Consider the following 14,629-nt stretch of genomic DNA (forward strand, 5'->3'; position numbering starts at 1 on the left):
AGCATTTGATGATACCAACATCTTTTGCTTGGGTAACCTACCATTCATCTCACAATATACAACAAAAAGGTTGAATTGAAAAAAATTAAAGGAAATGAGAAGGCTGAAAGGACACAAACAGGAATTTGAACTGAAACCAAATGAAAGCAGGATACAGAACAGACGGCTGCATTTCAATTTTGAAGTTTCTCTAACTTGGTTTCCCTAACACCGGGTGTGCAACTACATGAGACGCTAACTGCGCAGTAGCCTGATTCTACTGCACAGCAGTGTGCAGGGCAAAACCTGTGCTAATACGCTACCGAGCACTAGTACTAGGCTACTGTGCAATTAGTATTGCTAAAAAGTAGGGATGCACTGATAAAGATTTTTTAGTTGATTATTGATGAGCCATATCAGCCGATACCAATCTGACTGCCAATATGTCAGCCAGGCAGCTTGGAAAGCAGTGTGCAGCTGGTAAGTCCACTGCAGGGAAAGGGCAGGGGGGAGGGAAGGGGCATGGAGAGGGCAGATTGAGGGCCCAAAGGTAAGGGAGGAAGTGGGGGAGGCGCTGCCCAGCCCAGGGCAGGGCGTGGGACAGAGCCACAAGTGGCTTGTCCAGGGGCTGCAGGGTGGGACAGGGAGGGGGTGCAGCTCCCACTGCAGTGCACACCTGCAGGGGAGGCATGGGGATCATGCACCCCCTGGATCTGCACGCAGGGCAAGGGTGGGCTGCCACTATGGACTAGGGCTGGGCTCAGGGCAAGCAGCAGTAGTACTGGGAGGGAGGGTTCGGGGGGCTTACGGTAAATTTTGGGGTGGCTGTAGCCCACCCCGTAGCCCTCACCTACGATATGGACCAATGCATCAGTGCACCTCTACTAAAAAGCTGTGTGCCTGTTACTGCTCACTGATTTAGTACTAGGTTAGCCAAGCGCTAAACTTAATGCTCAGTAACTACAGTGCATTAATGAACGTGTAGATGTACCCACTCTTGCTTTAAAAATGGGGAGCAGCTCCACTCACCACTCAGAAACTCTGTACCAAGCACAGTTGCAACATGACTGATGGCCAGTCGGAGCCTGGCGATCAACTGCAGGGTATCAACATCTGTAACTGCAGCACAGCTGGGAGTGGACAGGTCTGCACTGGTGATGCAGTGCTCAGCCTCTTGGCTGGCATCTTCTTGGGAGGAGGAGTACATAAAATCCTGTTAAGTGAGGAGAGCACATGTTCAAAAACTGCATTGTGACCAGACAACGTATCTGTGGAAACGGGTGTAGAGAGAGAGTTAGACATTATAAACATCACCTGCATCTTCATCAGCATCTGATGCAATGAGTTTCAGCCCACAAAGCTTGTGCTATACATATCTACTATAAGAAACAGGTATAGTCAGTGTGACAGTAGGCACATCTACATGAGACATTTACTGCGCAGCAGACTAATTAGCTGCACAATAAACAGTGCATGTCTACACATCTACCCCTATTAGGCTGGAGTAAATTAACCAACTATGCAGCAGGGTAGTACTTGAATGCACAAGTGCTCTCCCGCTGTGGAGTGTTTTACTCCGTAGCAGTGCACATGTAGATGCTGCCCTAGCTGACTGGGGCATGAGGGTGCTTCAGTGCGGGGGCTGCCTGCTGGCACAGCACCCTTGTGGGCGCCGCTTCGCCCCCCCCCCCGGCCCGCCCCCCCCAGCCCCTCCACAGCATGTTGAGCTGAGGGAAGCAGCCCTGGGCTGGTGCGCTGGCCCCCAAGACCCCCTGCCAGCTGGGGCTGTTCTGACCCAGCTCAATGTGCTATGGTCCCAGGTGCACGTGAATCATAGCAGTTAAGGGCTGGAAGGGACCTCGAAAGATCATTGAGCTCAAGCCCCCTGCTCTGGGCAGAAATACCGCTGAGATCAAAGCAGTACGGAGCAATATGTCCTAGAGAGATAAGCTCCAGAATTTATTCATGCACATGAATTGCACATGTAGACACACCCTAGGTTTTTTCCTTTCCCCCTTCGCATGCCACCATAACCTGGAGCCAACAAAAAAGAAACTTGTTATTTTTAAACAAAGTTATGGATTAATAGTAATGGCCCGCATGCAAAAACTCTTGCAGCTTTCCCCTTTTTGCATCTGCTCCCATCCCAAACCCCACTTCCCATCTCTTGAGAGAATTTGTAGGTGCCCAGTGGTTGCACATAGAGCTAGATCCTGTGCCACTTATTAAGCATCTAAGTGGAAGTAGGCGCCTTAGTGTAATTTTATTCTACTTTGTTCAAGCCTCTGAGGGTGCATCCTGACGAGCACACACATGAAGTCTGCGGTGCCTCAGACCTTTTTGGGGCACCTCAACCTACATGCAGCACACATGCACCCGTTCAGCACACTGCTAATTTGCAGCACAGCAGGGTTTTTTTGGCACCAGGAAATCCAACTGTAAAGAAAGAAAACACCGCTGAAAAAGTAGTATGGTGCATGCAGCAGCAGTGTGCACCAAGAAAAACAGAGCCTGGCTGGCCAGAACCATACTCTGGCTGCTGGCCAGGCTCTGAGCAGCCAGCTTGGTACTGCTCCTGCCCCAGGAGGCCCCCAGGACCCCAAGTAAGGCTGCTGGGCCTTGCCCGGGTGCTGGCCCCAGCCTCCCCTGCCCCACTCAGGTCAATTTGCCGTGTGCCAGAGCTTGCATGCAGGGGTGCACCCAAGGACAAATAGCAGTGGCACAGATATGTGCTGGTGCTATGTGTCCCACGGGAAACATGTGCCCCTGCACATATGCACTCATTGCAATGTGCCCTGAGAGTCCATTATTGCACCACGCTTTGTTAAACACTCTCAACACTAAGTTCTCAAAAACAGAAGTCAACTTGGCTCACGGTGACCAGGGGCATCCCTCAGAGCTCAATACTCTTTAATATATTAATAAATTATCTGGATTGGGCTGTCAGAAGTGAACTGGCTAAGTTCACAGATGACACCAACTTATGGGGACGTGCGGTCACTCTGCTAGGCTGGCAATTCAGGCTGACCTGGACAGGCTCGCAAGGTGCGCAGATAAAAACCTGATGACATTCAACATGGAGAAATGCAAGGTGCTCCACCTTGGGAGAAAAAACTCACATCGTACTTATAGGCTTGGCAGTTCTACACTCACTAGCACCATGGCCAAAAAAGACTTGGAGGTCATGAATGACCACAAGATGAACTTGAGCTACCAACACAACGCTGCAGCCAGCAAAGCAAATACAACTCTGGCTTGCATCTACTCATGCATCTTAAGCAAGACCCAAGAAGCCATCCTCCCGCTTTACTCAGGCTACAGCTGGAGTAGGGCATCCAATTCTGGACTTTAGAAAGGATGTGGAGAAGCTTGAGAGAGTCCAGAGGAGAGCCATGCACATGATCAGAGGTCAAGAGAACAGGCCTTATGAGGAGAGGATGAGAGCCATGGGACTCTTCAGCCTGGAGAAGCCAAGGCTCAAGGGTGACTTGGTGGCAGCCTGTAAGTACATCAGGGGTGCGCATCAGGAACTCGGAGAACGTCTGTCCATCAGAGCACCCCAAGGGAAAACAAGGTCTAATGGTCACAAACTGCTGGAAGACCATTTCAGACTGGACATAAGGAAAAACTTCTTCACCGTCCAAGTCTCCAGAGTCTGGAATAGACTCCCCCCAGAAGTGGTGCAAGCACCTGCTCTGGGTACATTTAAGAAACACCTGGATGCTCATCTTGCTGGGGTGATCTGACCCCAGTTGAATCCTGCCCCTGGGGCAGAGGGTTGGACCCGATGAGCTCGAGAGGTCTCTTCCAGCCCGAATGTCTATGAAACCTATGAGAAGTGACATATGTGAGTATTTATTCTGGGACTTGAGCAGGGCGGAGTAGGACTGCCTCTTTGTGCTTAAGTCTATTAAGACATCTAATCAGTGAAACAGGATCGACTCTGATTTGCAGATGTCCACCACAAGAGGCAAGCTCTTCTCTGAACCATAGGAACTGCTATAAAAAATGTAAAGCACGCTGAAAAACCAGCACTGGATACCTCAACATGGGCACCCAAAATTTGTGGGCAATTTTAGAATCTGACCTAAATACAGTACCTCGGTACCTCTATTTCACAGGTATAAAATGGAGATAAAGACAGCATGTCATAAAGATGAATTTGCTGATCATTTAGTGCATAAGCACTGTGGCGAGAGCACCAGAGATGTAGCCTTGAGGAAATGGGTACGTTTGAATTCGGCGTGGTGTACAGGCAGTCCTCAGACTTATGACACAATTGGCTCCTGAAAACCACGTCTTAAGTTGAAACGTTGCAACTTGGAACCGATTTTCTCATAAGAAACAATGTTATAAATGGGGGATTGTTTTCTGAACCAGGGCCCAATACCCTATTTTCACCAAAAATACCCCAGAATTTTGTACTCGGTCAATTATAGATGAGTAATATAGATGCATTTATAGTGTAAATAGCAATCATTGATTTGGAAGGACTTCTTTGAGGTGACTGCTGGACTTTTCGAAAGGCTCTTGGTTGGACTTTTTGAAGGGCTCTTGCCTGGAGTCTTCTCAGCAGTCCTGGCTGCAGGTTTTTCTGGAGTCTCGTCTGCTTTCTTAAAGCAAGCGTCCCAGGAAGTTTGGACAGACATTCTCCAGGGAGACAGGCGACACAGCGAACTTGTTCGCTGGCGTGGCGTCACATCGGATCAAGAGTTGTAAAGTCAAAACTGAGGTCATAAAGTTGAAACAGGTTGTCCATTTATAAACGTTGTAAGTGCAAAACATTGTAACTGCCTGAACAGAAAAACTGCCCATTCACTACTAAAGCAGAAGGTCCATGAAAAAAACCCCTCTAAAACCAAATAAGCAAATAATAAAAATAACCCAATGTGTAGTCTCATATTTAAAGGATGTATCAAACAGGCTGTGTTCTGGTTGTACAGACACTCTTTAATCAGGCATTTTGTAACCTTTGGATGTTGGACTTTGCAACCTTAATGTCCTTTTTAAGGCAGTTTTGTGGGTGAAACATAGAACTCACCTCAAAACAGCGTACCACCATGAAGTAGAAATCATCCCGGATGCTTTGGTTTGAAGTTATTACTTCCTCCATCCTGGAGAGGTATGCCTGAAGGTGAATCTTCACATCATCGAGTCTAGGAGGAAAGGGATATGGAATATCACATACCCTGTACTCTGGGTTGGTCTGGGAGTGGGACGTATGAGGAGAGGGCTATGAGTGAACAGGAAACCCAACCTGCATTGGAGCAACATTTTGAGAAGGGAGGATTTGACAGTAGGACTTGGGTCCATGCACTCTTCAAAGGGTGACAGGTCACTTGTGGGTTTGTATACTAAAAGCAAAGAATAAATTGGGTTAAGTTTCTTCTGCAAAAATATATAAAGAATGCACACCAATCTATGGCTTCTTTGGAGTTCACATGCCCAGCGTGGGCAAATCAGTCACAGTCTGTTGGAACAGAAAGCTTCTATTTCTGGTGCTCTTCTATTGCCCTTTGCACACCTCAATGGGGCTTTTCTAGCCCTAGACCTGGGTGTTTTCAATCTTCCCCTGCTAAATGGATATGCATGTGTGCACATGTAGACTGAGCCTACTCATTACTCATGTACCTGCCTACCTTCTGAGGCTGGGGGGAAGGACCACCATAGGAAATCAGGGCTGGAGGGGACTTCAGGAGGTCATCGAGTCCAACCCTGTGCTCAAGGCAGGATTGTCCCTGGCTGACGCATCCCAGCCAAGCGTCCATCTAACCTGCTCTTGAAAACTTCCGAGGATGGAGATGAATTTTTCTAGACAGCCTTGTTCCAACGCTTGACCACTCTGAGAGTCAGAAAGTTCCTCCTAATCTCCAACCTACAGATCCCCTGAGGCAGCTTGAGGCCATTGTTCATATTCCTATCCCCTGTGACCACAGAGGAAAGTCCATCTCCAGCTGCACTGTAATCACACTTCAAGTATTTGAGGGTATTCAATCCCTCTGTTGGCAAATTGCATAGCGTAAGTGAAACAGGTCTGAGCCCTGCAACCAATTATATAGAAGGAAAACGTGCTGAGTATATAACCTGCATGTAATTTAAGCAAACAAGGGGCTGCAACAGCACTAACCTGCTTGAGTAAGAAGCAGGCACTTTCTAAATAGCACCACCTATACTAGAATACAAGATAAGGTTATTTCCCCCAGTCAGCACTGGGAAAAAGCTCTTCGTCTTACATTCACATATAAGGAAACCTCATTAATATGTTGTCTATCATTAACCCGCTGCCAAATCAGTATGTGTTCAGCAATGGAAAGCAACTGGGATGTTGCTTAAATAAAGACAATGCTGAGCATGACCATAAAATGCAAGTCCCATATGGGGCAAACATACTGATGGGACCCTACAACAAGAAAAGGTTAGTGCAACCCACCTGAACAGGATCTATGTAAGTACCTATTATGGTCAGTCCCCCTCAGTGCCAACTCTCTGTCAAGTCATGGTGAGCCACTACACTGAATGCATTTCAGCTCTCTCTTCACTCCTGCCTTCAGGCTCTGTGCAGCTGGATCAGCACCTTTGCTGCCTCGTGAGGCCCTCAGGACCCCAGGTAAGGCGGCTGGGGCCACTGCTTTTTGTGCCCCTGGAGACGGATGCCTCTGCATGTGGGGATACACCCTATGAGGTGAAGCAGAACCAAGTTGCCCTGCACCTCATCTGCATATAAATTTTGGGGGGGTTCCAAGGACTCATGACAAAAACACCTGATTCCAGTCATGAGTGGGGGGCTAATTAGCACATGGTTTCTTTGTGGGGAGTATCCGGAGTGCGCACACATACTGAGCAGTATTGACTTGTGGCTTGAAATACTGTTGACACCACTGGGACCCAGCCCAATGAGCTCTAGAGTAAATCCTGAGCCTTTTGGCTTTGGACTAATATCATGCATAATTTGTACTATATATAAGTAAGTGCCAAAGTGCTGTTTAATAGCATGTTTATGGACTGCATGTGCTAAAATTGGCAGCAGTTTCAAAAAATGGTGAAACACATCAATTCTGGGTGAACTGTGTCTATAGGTACTATATGCAGATTACTACAGGTATATTTACCTTCAAGATCTTTTTTTTTCAAATTTGCTTCTTAATTCCATGTGATTAAGGAGATCAGGGTCTGACAATAAGGAGAGGAGGAAGGGCTGCAGGGGGAAGAAGTTCCAGGGGGCAAGCGCAAGGGGCCTAGATCTATTTTCCCTGATGTAGCAGTGGGGAACAAGGGGGTTCAAGGCAGACTTCCATTAATTAGATTTTACACTTACACAATTATTACAAATTTATAAATTTTCTGTATATAGAATCGAATTAGTGTACTGCAGTGTACAAAAGGGGCATGCAGAGCAGCTCCCAGGGAGTGCATGCCCTGGGGCTGCTGCCATCTGAGCTGATGCTGCTACAGTGGCAGCAGTATCAAGTGCCTTCAGTATGAAGAGACACCAGGCAGGTAAGGCTTCCCTTCCTCCTCATCCCACTCCTCCCAAAAACATATCCTTCCTATCCCAGGCACTCAGTGAGCTTGCTACACCTCTGCCTACCATATACTCACACAAATGATGAGCAAAAGGGTCTGGGCTGGAGCACACCCTAAGCATACAGCCACAGCAAAACATTTCAAACTGAGCCTGAGGATGCAAGATACCTACAGCGGGAATGTGCATTTGAATAACTGTACAGTAGAGAATGGAAAGTTTCTAGTACTTATAGCTGGGGTGAGAAACATTAACAAAAATGAAATGCAAATGCTTCAAAACCAAAGGCAAATAAAAAGGACCCAAAATTTATTTTTGAACTCGGATTTTCAAGGATCGTACCTGTGATAGTTGAATGGGTGGGGCTGCTGAGATTGGATTTACCACACCTTGACTCTGGGCGCTCTGAGTTTGCGGGCTTGCAGGCTACAAACTTGATTAGTTGTTCAATGACCTTCGCGGGTGGAGGGATTCTGCCCCCAAAGCAGTAACTGCTGACAAACTCCACAAAGAAAGAGTTGCATTTCCTTCGGAATTTGTTGCAATTTTCCACGGCCTCCCTGGAGCAAAAAAAATGCAAGAAGCAAAAGAGAATTAAAAATGGCAAATGAAATCAGAGCATGATTGCAACTGCATGGCTGATAACTACACTAAATAAAACCAGACAAGGAAAAAGGCATCTGCCCCCACCCCGCCCAGGGAAACAACTATTGGAACAACATCTAACCATAGGGTTAAAGTTCTTGCTGTCCCCAAATATGGTGATTGGCTGGACCCTGAACAGAGGGAAGATCATCTAACCAGGAAATTTTGCCTTTAAGTCCCATTCAGGAACATTGGCCCAGCCCAATCAAAATCCCCAGCCTAGGCTGCAGCCAACACCCAATGCCTCTGAGGAAGGATTTAAAAAACCCAAAAAGAAATGCAAAGAAATAAGAAACCCTGACACTCGTATCAGAAAAGGGAGGGGAGCCAGGGGCAGGAGTCCCCTCAAGCCCCATACGACAACCGACAAAAACCATAGGCATAGCTACACCTAGATCATCCATGAACAGTGGCTGCCCTACCTCTTCTTAAATCTCCAGTGATGGAGAGTCCACAATAGGGCTGTGCGAAGCGTCGGTCCCGATTAGATTTGGTGGAGATTCAGCCCGATTTGGTGGCCGAATCTCCGGATCCGAATCGAATCAGGAGACCCTTTAATCTCTCCGAATCAAGTCAGAACCCTTGGAATCTATTTGGAGAGATTCGGCAATTCAGACGCAGATGCGGCTTTAAATGTTTTTCCTACGTACCTCTAGGTAGCAGGGGCTCATGAATGCTGCGATGCTGGGGTGCATGGAGTGTCCCACAGGAGCATGGGGGGCTCACCAGCATACTCGGCAGCAAACCCAGAAGTGGACCAGAAGCACTTCCAGGTCCACTGGGGAGCATGCTGGGGGGCGCTCCCGTACCTCTCTGGCCTGGCGACTGGTGCCTCCTGGGTCTGGGGGGGCACCCGGGGTCCCCCTGCAGCCAATTACTTAGCTGGGAGAATGGGGGGGCAGCAAGTACTCTCCCCGCTGGACCTGGAAGTGAACCAGAATTACTTCTGATGCACTTCTGGGCTCACTGCTGAGCACGCGGGGGGGCCGCACTGCACTCCTGTGGGACGCTCCATTCGCCCCAGCATCGCAGCGTCCATGTGCCACGCCTGGTACCTCGAGGTATGTAGAAAAAACATTTAAAGCTACGTCTATGTCCAAATCGCTGATTCTCCGAATCAGCATCAAATCCTCAGATTCAGATTCAGCCGAATTGAATCAAGAACAGTTATCCGAATCAATGAATCAAATCACTGCCCCTGATTTGGGCTGAATCCGAATCGAATAGACCCCGCTTTGCACACCCCTATTGTCACCTGCCTCTGCACCCTCTCTACCTTCTCCATGTCCTTTTTAAAATGTGGAGCCCAAGACTGCCCACAGTACTCCAGATGAGTCCTATCCTATATCCTAGCACCATCACCTCCTGCGTCTTGCACCTAGAGCTTCTATTGCTGCACCCCAAAAACACCTTCCCCTTTCGTGTAGCTGCATCACACGGCAGACTTATGCTGAGTCTGTGATCTACCAAGACTCCCAGATCCTTCTCCATAGTGCCACCATCCAGCCAAGTGACATCCATGCTGTGCTTCTGGTTTTCGTTATTCATCCCAGGGTGTAGGACCCCACTGCATGAGCACACTTGCTTTAACACGGCAGGCACTATGGCTAGGTCCTAAATCAGTTTACACAGTCTAATGGCTCTCTCGCCCATCCAGGTAAGTGCCACCTTTGGCACTTATACATAGCCTGTGATTCTATTTCCTTTGGCAAAATCAAAAGGATACCCGAGAAGAGATCTGCAAAGAACATCACAAAGGGTCCTTGCACAGTTTAGCCTGAAAGCCTAAGAGTTATAGCACCCGAATAGGAAGTGGGAAACCTCTAGCCACCAAGCCCTGAGCTAGGTGCTACTGGGGAAAACAGGGCTTAAGACTCGAATGCAGCACAGGGATTATTCTTCTGGAGCCTCTGGGGATTTAAAAAGAGGCTGTAACATGGAAAAGAAACCATTTTCTCCTCCACACTCAGAGGCAAGTCCCCTTCCTCTGTCCCCTACCCACTGTGGCTGCTTGGGAAAGAAGACTCTTTAGAGCTGCTCCTGCCCACTCCACATTGATTGTGCAAGGAGATGGGCTCATCTAGAGCACCAACAGTGGCAGCTACTTCCCGTCCCTGCTCCTGGGCATTGCAATGGAAGCCACCTCCTCACCACTACTCCTGCCACCGGTCCCATCTCTCTCAGCCCCTGTGCAGCCCAGCCGGAGCAGTCATGAGCAGATCCGAAGCTTCCCCTGACCTGGGACGGTGGGGAAAGCAGCAGCATCTGGGGAAGAAGGGGATGGGACGGATGTACCTCTGAGCCCAGAGGGGAAGCAGGGATGCTTACTTCCTTTGCAAATTTTAAAAAGTCCCCAGAGGCTCCTGCAGCACAGTCTGCCCACAATAATGGGTTGCGGGGAGGAGGCTGCGGACATGGGTGCAGCCACCCCAGCAGTGCAGGTGGCTGCTCCCATACTCCCCTTTACCAAATCTTGGATCTGCCCCTGATGAGCACACTGGGCTTCAGACAACCAGTAGTGACTGAGATGATCAAGCACGTTCCTGCCCCACGAGACTCCAAAATGCTGCCGTTTGGTGTCCATCAGGTACCTGGTGACCTGAGAGACGGTGGGCGTGTAGTCCTTGGGGATGTTCTCCTTACAAATCCTGCACTGCTTGTGCTTCCAGTCCAAGATGCACTGTGTGCAGAAAATGTGTTCACAGGGCAACTGGGCTGGGTCGGTGATCTCCTGCTGGCAGCTTCTGCATTTGTCCACGCCTTTTCTGCAACACATCACATAAAGGAAAAGCACACTCAGGATTGCTTGACACAAAGAGTTTGAGCCAGTTCTTGTTGGGGGAGAGATTTGTCTACTGGTCTAATTAAACCGTGCAACCCCTTCTATACTGGAATAAAGGGGCTGGGACCGGTGTAACTTTGCTTCCCACAGGGGAACAGCTGCATAAGTCTATGCAGCATCATAGTAGGAAAACTGCACCCATGCTGGACATTTATATCACTTTAAGCACTGCTACCTGCACCCTGGGGGAAAACTGGAAACAATGGCCACAAACTCCTGGAAGACAGTTTCAGGCTGAACATTTGGAAAAACTTCTTTATAACTAGGGTGCCCAGACGATGGAACAGGCTCCCCGCAGAGGTGGTGCAATCATCTACCCCAGAGGTCTTCAAGAGGAGACTGGACGGTCACCTGGCTGGGGTCGTCTAACCCCAGATGTTTTTCCTGCTCATGCAGGGGGCTGGACCCGATGATCCTTCGGGGTCCCTTCCCGCCCTAGGAGTCTAAGTATATGGACAGAGTTAATGAAGCACAACTTTCTGAACAGAAAGATCTTACAGGTTTTGATTTTCAGGGCCTAAGAGAGTCAAATGTGCCCCATAAAGTACATGAAAACTCAGCCTAAATCAAGAATTTTCCCAAATCTGTGATTTTTCCATTGGAATCTCAGTTGTGCATCAAAATGCTTTTCATCTTGAAAATTAAAATGCAATATTTTGTTTCAGAGAATCCATGGACTGTCTGTGAAATTTAGGCTTCTTGAAAATGTCCTTCCCATGGAAAATTCCCCATTTCTGACATTCTGTTCTAATTAACAACCACATAAGGGAAAAAATGCTCAGAAACGCAACATTTTCTGTAGCTAGGAAAAGTCATCTATAGTATGAAATTCTTCCAGACTGGCACGGCAGCATTTGACACAGTTATTTTAGGACCTATTTCTATTGGCATGGTTAGATTTGTCCTTCTGGGCATGCTTAGAAAAGTCTGCTATGGCCATTTGCGCTCTACAGCAAGCATTTTCTGCTGAGAAAAGCACAATGTGCAGGTCCCCAGAATTTTCATCAGAGCAACGCCATTACCAGCAACTCTTTGATAGAGGAGGAGGGCAATTTTTTGCCTTTTGGCCCAATGGTCTTTTGGTCAGGTGACATGGCTGGGAAGTGGAAGACCCCAGCTAGGCTTCTCCTTCCAGGTACGTGGAGTCAAGAGGAGACAAAGAAAGCAGAGGGAGTGACAATGAGATGGGAAGTGGGCTGTCGGGGACAGCACCTTGGGTCCTGGGCCATGCTCCTGGTGGCTGCTTAGCGGGGCAAACCTAGTTGTGCAGGGAGCAGTACAACCCAAACTGAACCTACATGATGCTGTGTGCCATCTAGACAGATAAGTATCTCGTAGACACTTAAAGGTGAAATAGGATTTGGACCTAAATATCGACTTGTTGAAAAATGCACCCACACAGGTCTGCTTGCTTGACTTACCCAAAGTAAACTTTGACAGCATGGTTGCTGCATGTCTTCAGCACTTTTGTCACGATCTCAAAAATCTTCTCCGGTTTCAGATCTTCAGTTTTATACAGTAACTGGATCGAACAGAGCACAGCAAACATCATTACATTTTGGCTGAGCAACATATTAAAGCATTCAGCAGACAAAGTTCTTTGGGTAAATGTGATCTCTTTTATTAGAACAACTAAAGAGTTGGAAAAACTGTTCTTTGCAAGCTTTCCGTCACAAACACCCTCCTTCGGGCCCAGGGAGAATCTGCTGGTGTTTTGTGTTCTCCGTGGTGCAACAGAAGCCGACATGCAAAATGCAGGTCTGAAAAAGCAAATGCCTGGCAGTGAGGATCAGAGGCGAGGGGAGACCATAGGTGTGAGACAGGGGGAGGAGAAGCGGAGATGCTGACCTGGTGATAGAGGTTACTTGGGGTTATCAGCTGTCAGGCAGGTAATAATGTGCCATAAAACCAATGTCTATATTTAGTCCATGATTTTTTGCACATACTTCACTTCACAAAACTATTGGATACAAAAAATCATGGCTGGGAAATGCACCAGGCCATTGCTGCTTCCCCCAGCTCTTGGCACCGCAGCTGCAGTGTGAGCGCAGCTTCCACCCAGAAGGGAGCTGCACTGGGACCGGGGAGCTAGACGCTGCTTCCCCGTTGATGCCACTTCTTTCCACCCCTTCCTCCCCACTATCTAGCCTGGTCCTGGTGTGGCTTTCCTCCAGCTGAGCTATATTTGCCCTATGTAGAAAGATCTGGGAGTCTTGGTAGATCACAGACTCGACGTGAGCCTGCAGTGTGATGCAGCTACACAAAAGAGGAATGAGGTTTTGGGATGCAGCACTAGAAGCAGTAGGTGCTAGACACAGGAGGTGATAGTGCCTCTCTACATGGCATGGGAGGTCGGACAGGCATGATTTAGTCATCGCTATACTTATGTTCGACTATGGAGGGGACAGGAGAGAGTTGGGTGAATCAAAGGACTGAATTCCTCCAAAACTTTGCTGCCTAATCCCAGCCAGCTCCGAACCACCAGCCGGGGACCATGTTGAAGCCTTACACTCCAGAGGAAGACCGACTGCTTCACAACGGTCCTCAGCAGCTTCTCATCCATCGCGGTCTCATCGTGCAGCAGGTGGTCAATGAGCAGGTAGATGATGTTCGTGCTATTCCATCGGTGCCTGAAAAAAAATGAAGCTCCCTTACTTCCAATAACTGTGTCCTGTTTGAATAATAAATCCAAGGAAGTTCACTCTTGGGGAAACATCGGCTTTCCCCCAGCCCATGGAACAAAACCAGCAGCCTGGGTGCAGTTTCTGACCCAGACAATCGGTCCTAAGGCTCACAGTCACACTGGGATAGGGTCCGACTGTGCTCAGGAAATGATACAAGGGGAAACAAAAAAAGTCCTTTGTGCTTTCCTCTCCCTGATGTGTAAATGTAGCAAACATGCTGAAGGATTACTGCACAGGGCTTCTGACTTGCTTGCTGTTGCTGGGTTGATAAAGCAAGCCCAGAATAAAGGGCTATAAAGAGACTGATAGTTGGAGCTTTCTTCTCCACCCCTGGCTGGTGAAGCAGTCACCTAGCATACACATCTCATTCTGCAATATTTACAATGGATGTTTCCAACTGTGAGGTTTGCGTCAGCTGCACAGGCCGTCACGAGGAGGTGGCAATAAAAAAAGCCTGGTGCTCTGATCGTGTGATAGACCTTTGTCATTAATAGCCCCGGACCTTCACAGTTTGGGACCTTGTTGCATCATTTATAACCATGTAAAAAAATTCTCTGCTGCTACGTGAGGAGACACTTCTCATCTCTCCGAGGACTACACAGGTGAAAATGGCACCACAACTAAGGCAGCGGAAAAAAGAGGTCCTCGTGAAGGGAACCAGGATGACTTCTCTGCTACTGGAGCAAACAGCTCAACTCTCCTGGTAAAATAACAGGGTGCCACCCTTTTCATGCACCACACAGCAGTAGGGGAAGACACAGAAAACACTAAGGATGAATCTTACAGGACATGCACCATAAAGCAGGGTGCAAAACAATTTTTGTATCCTGGAAACCAAGTTTCCATTAAAAAAACAAGCATCAAAATATCATAAAATATAAAACATAAAATATGTTATAAAACAACATAAAATATGTATTAATGGAGTATAGGTTGTAGCCGTGTTGATCTGAGGAT

General features: G+C 48.0%; 1 protein-coding gene across 1 annotated transcript in view; it reads right to left on the reverse strand.

Moving 5' to 3' along the window:
* Positions 1 to 14,629, reverse strand: part of LOC106723321 (E3 ubiquitin-protein ligase rnf213-alpha-like) — a gene marked incomplete at its 3' end in the record, with an annotated part of 43,574 nt that overhangs the window by 5,826 nt on the left and 23,119 nt on the right. The window contains exons 14-20 of the mRNA XM_014527474.2: positions 13,498 to 13,618; positions 12,410 to 12,510; positions 10,738 to 10,911; positions 7,844 to 8,061; positions 5,237 to 5,333; positions 5,021 to 5,135; positions 1,009 to 1,192 (exon numbers count right to left, since the gene is read on the reverse strand). Coding sequence (XP_014382960.2) covers positions 1,009 to 1,192; positions 5,021 to 5,135; positions 5,237 to 5,333; positions 7,844 to 8,061; positions 10,738 to 10,911; positions 12,410 to 12,510; positions 13,498 to 13,618 — 1,010 coding nt within the window. The remainder of the gene's footprint in view (positions 1 to 1,008; positions 1,193 to 5,020; positions 5,136 to 5,236; positions 5,334 to 7,843; positions 8,062 to 10,737; positions 10,912 to 12,409; positions 12,511 to 13,497; positions 13,619 to 14,629) is intronic.

Source organism: Alligator sinensis, unplaced genomic scaffold, assembly GCF_000455745.1.
Source record: "Alligator sinensis unplaced genomic scaffold, ASM45574v1 scaffold818_1, whole genome shotgun sequence".
Taxonomy (NCBI): domain Eukaryota; kingdom Metazoa; phylum Chordata; order Crocodylia; family Alligatoridae; genus Alligator; species Alligator sinensis.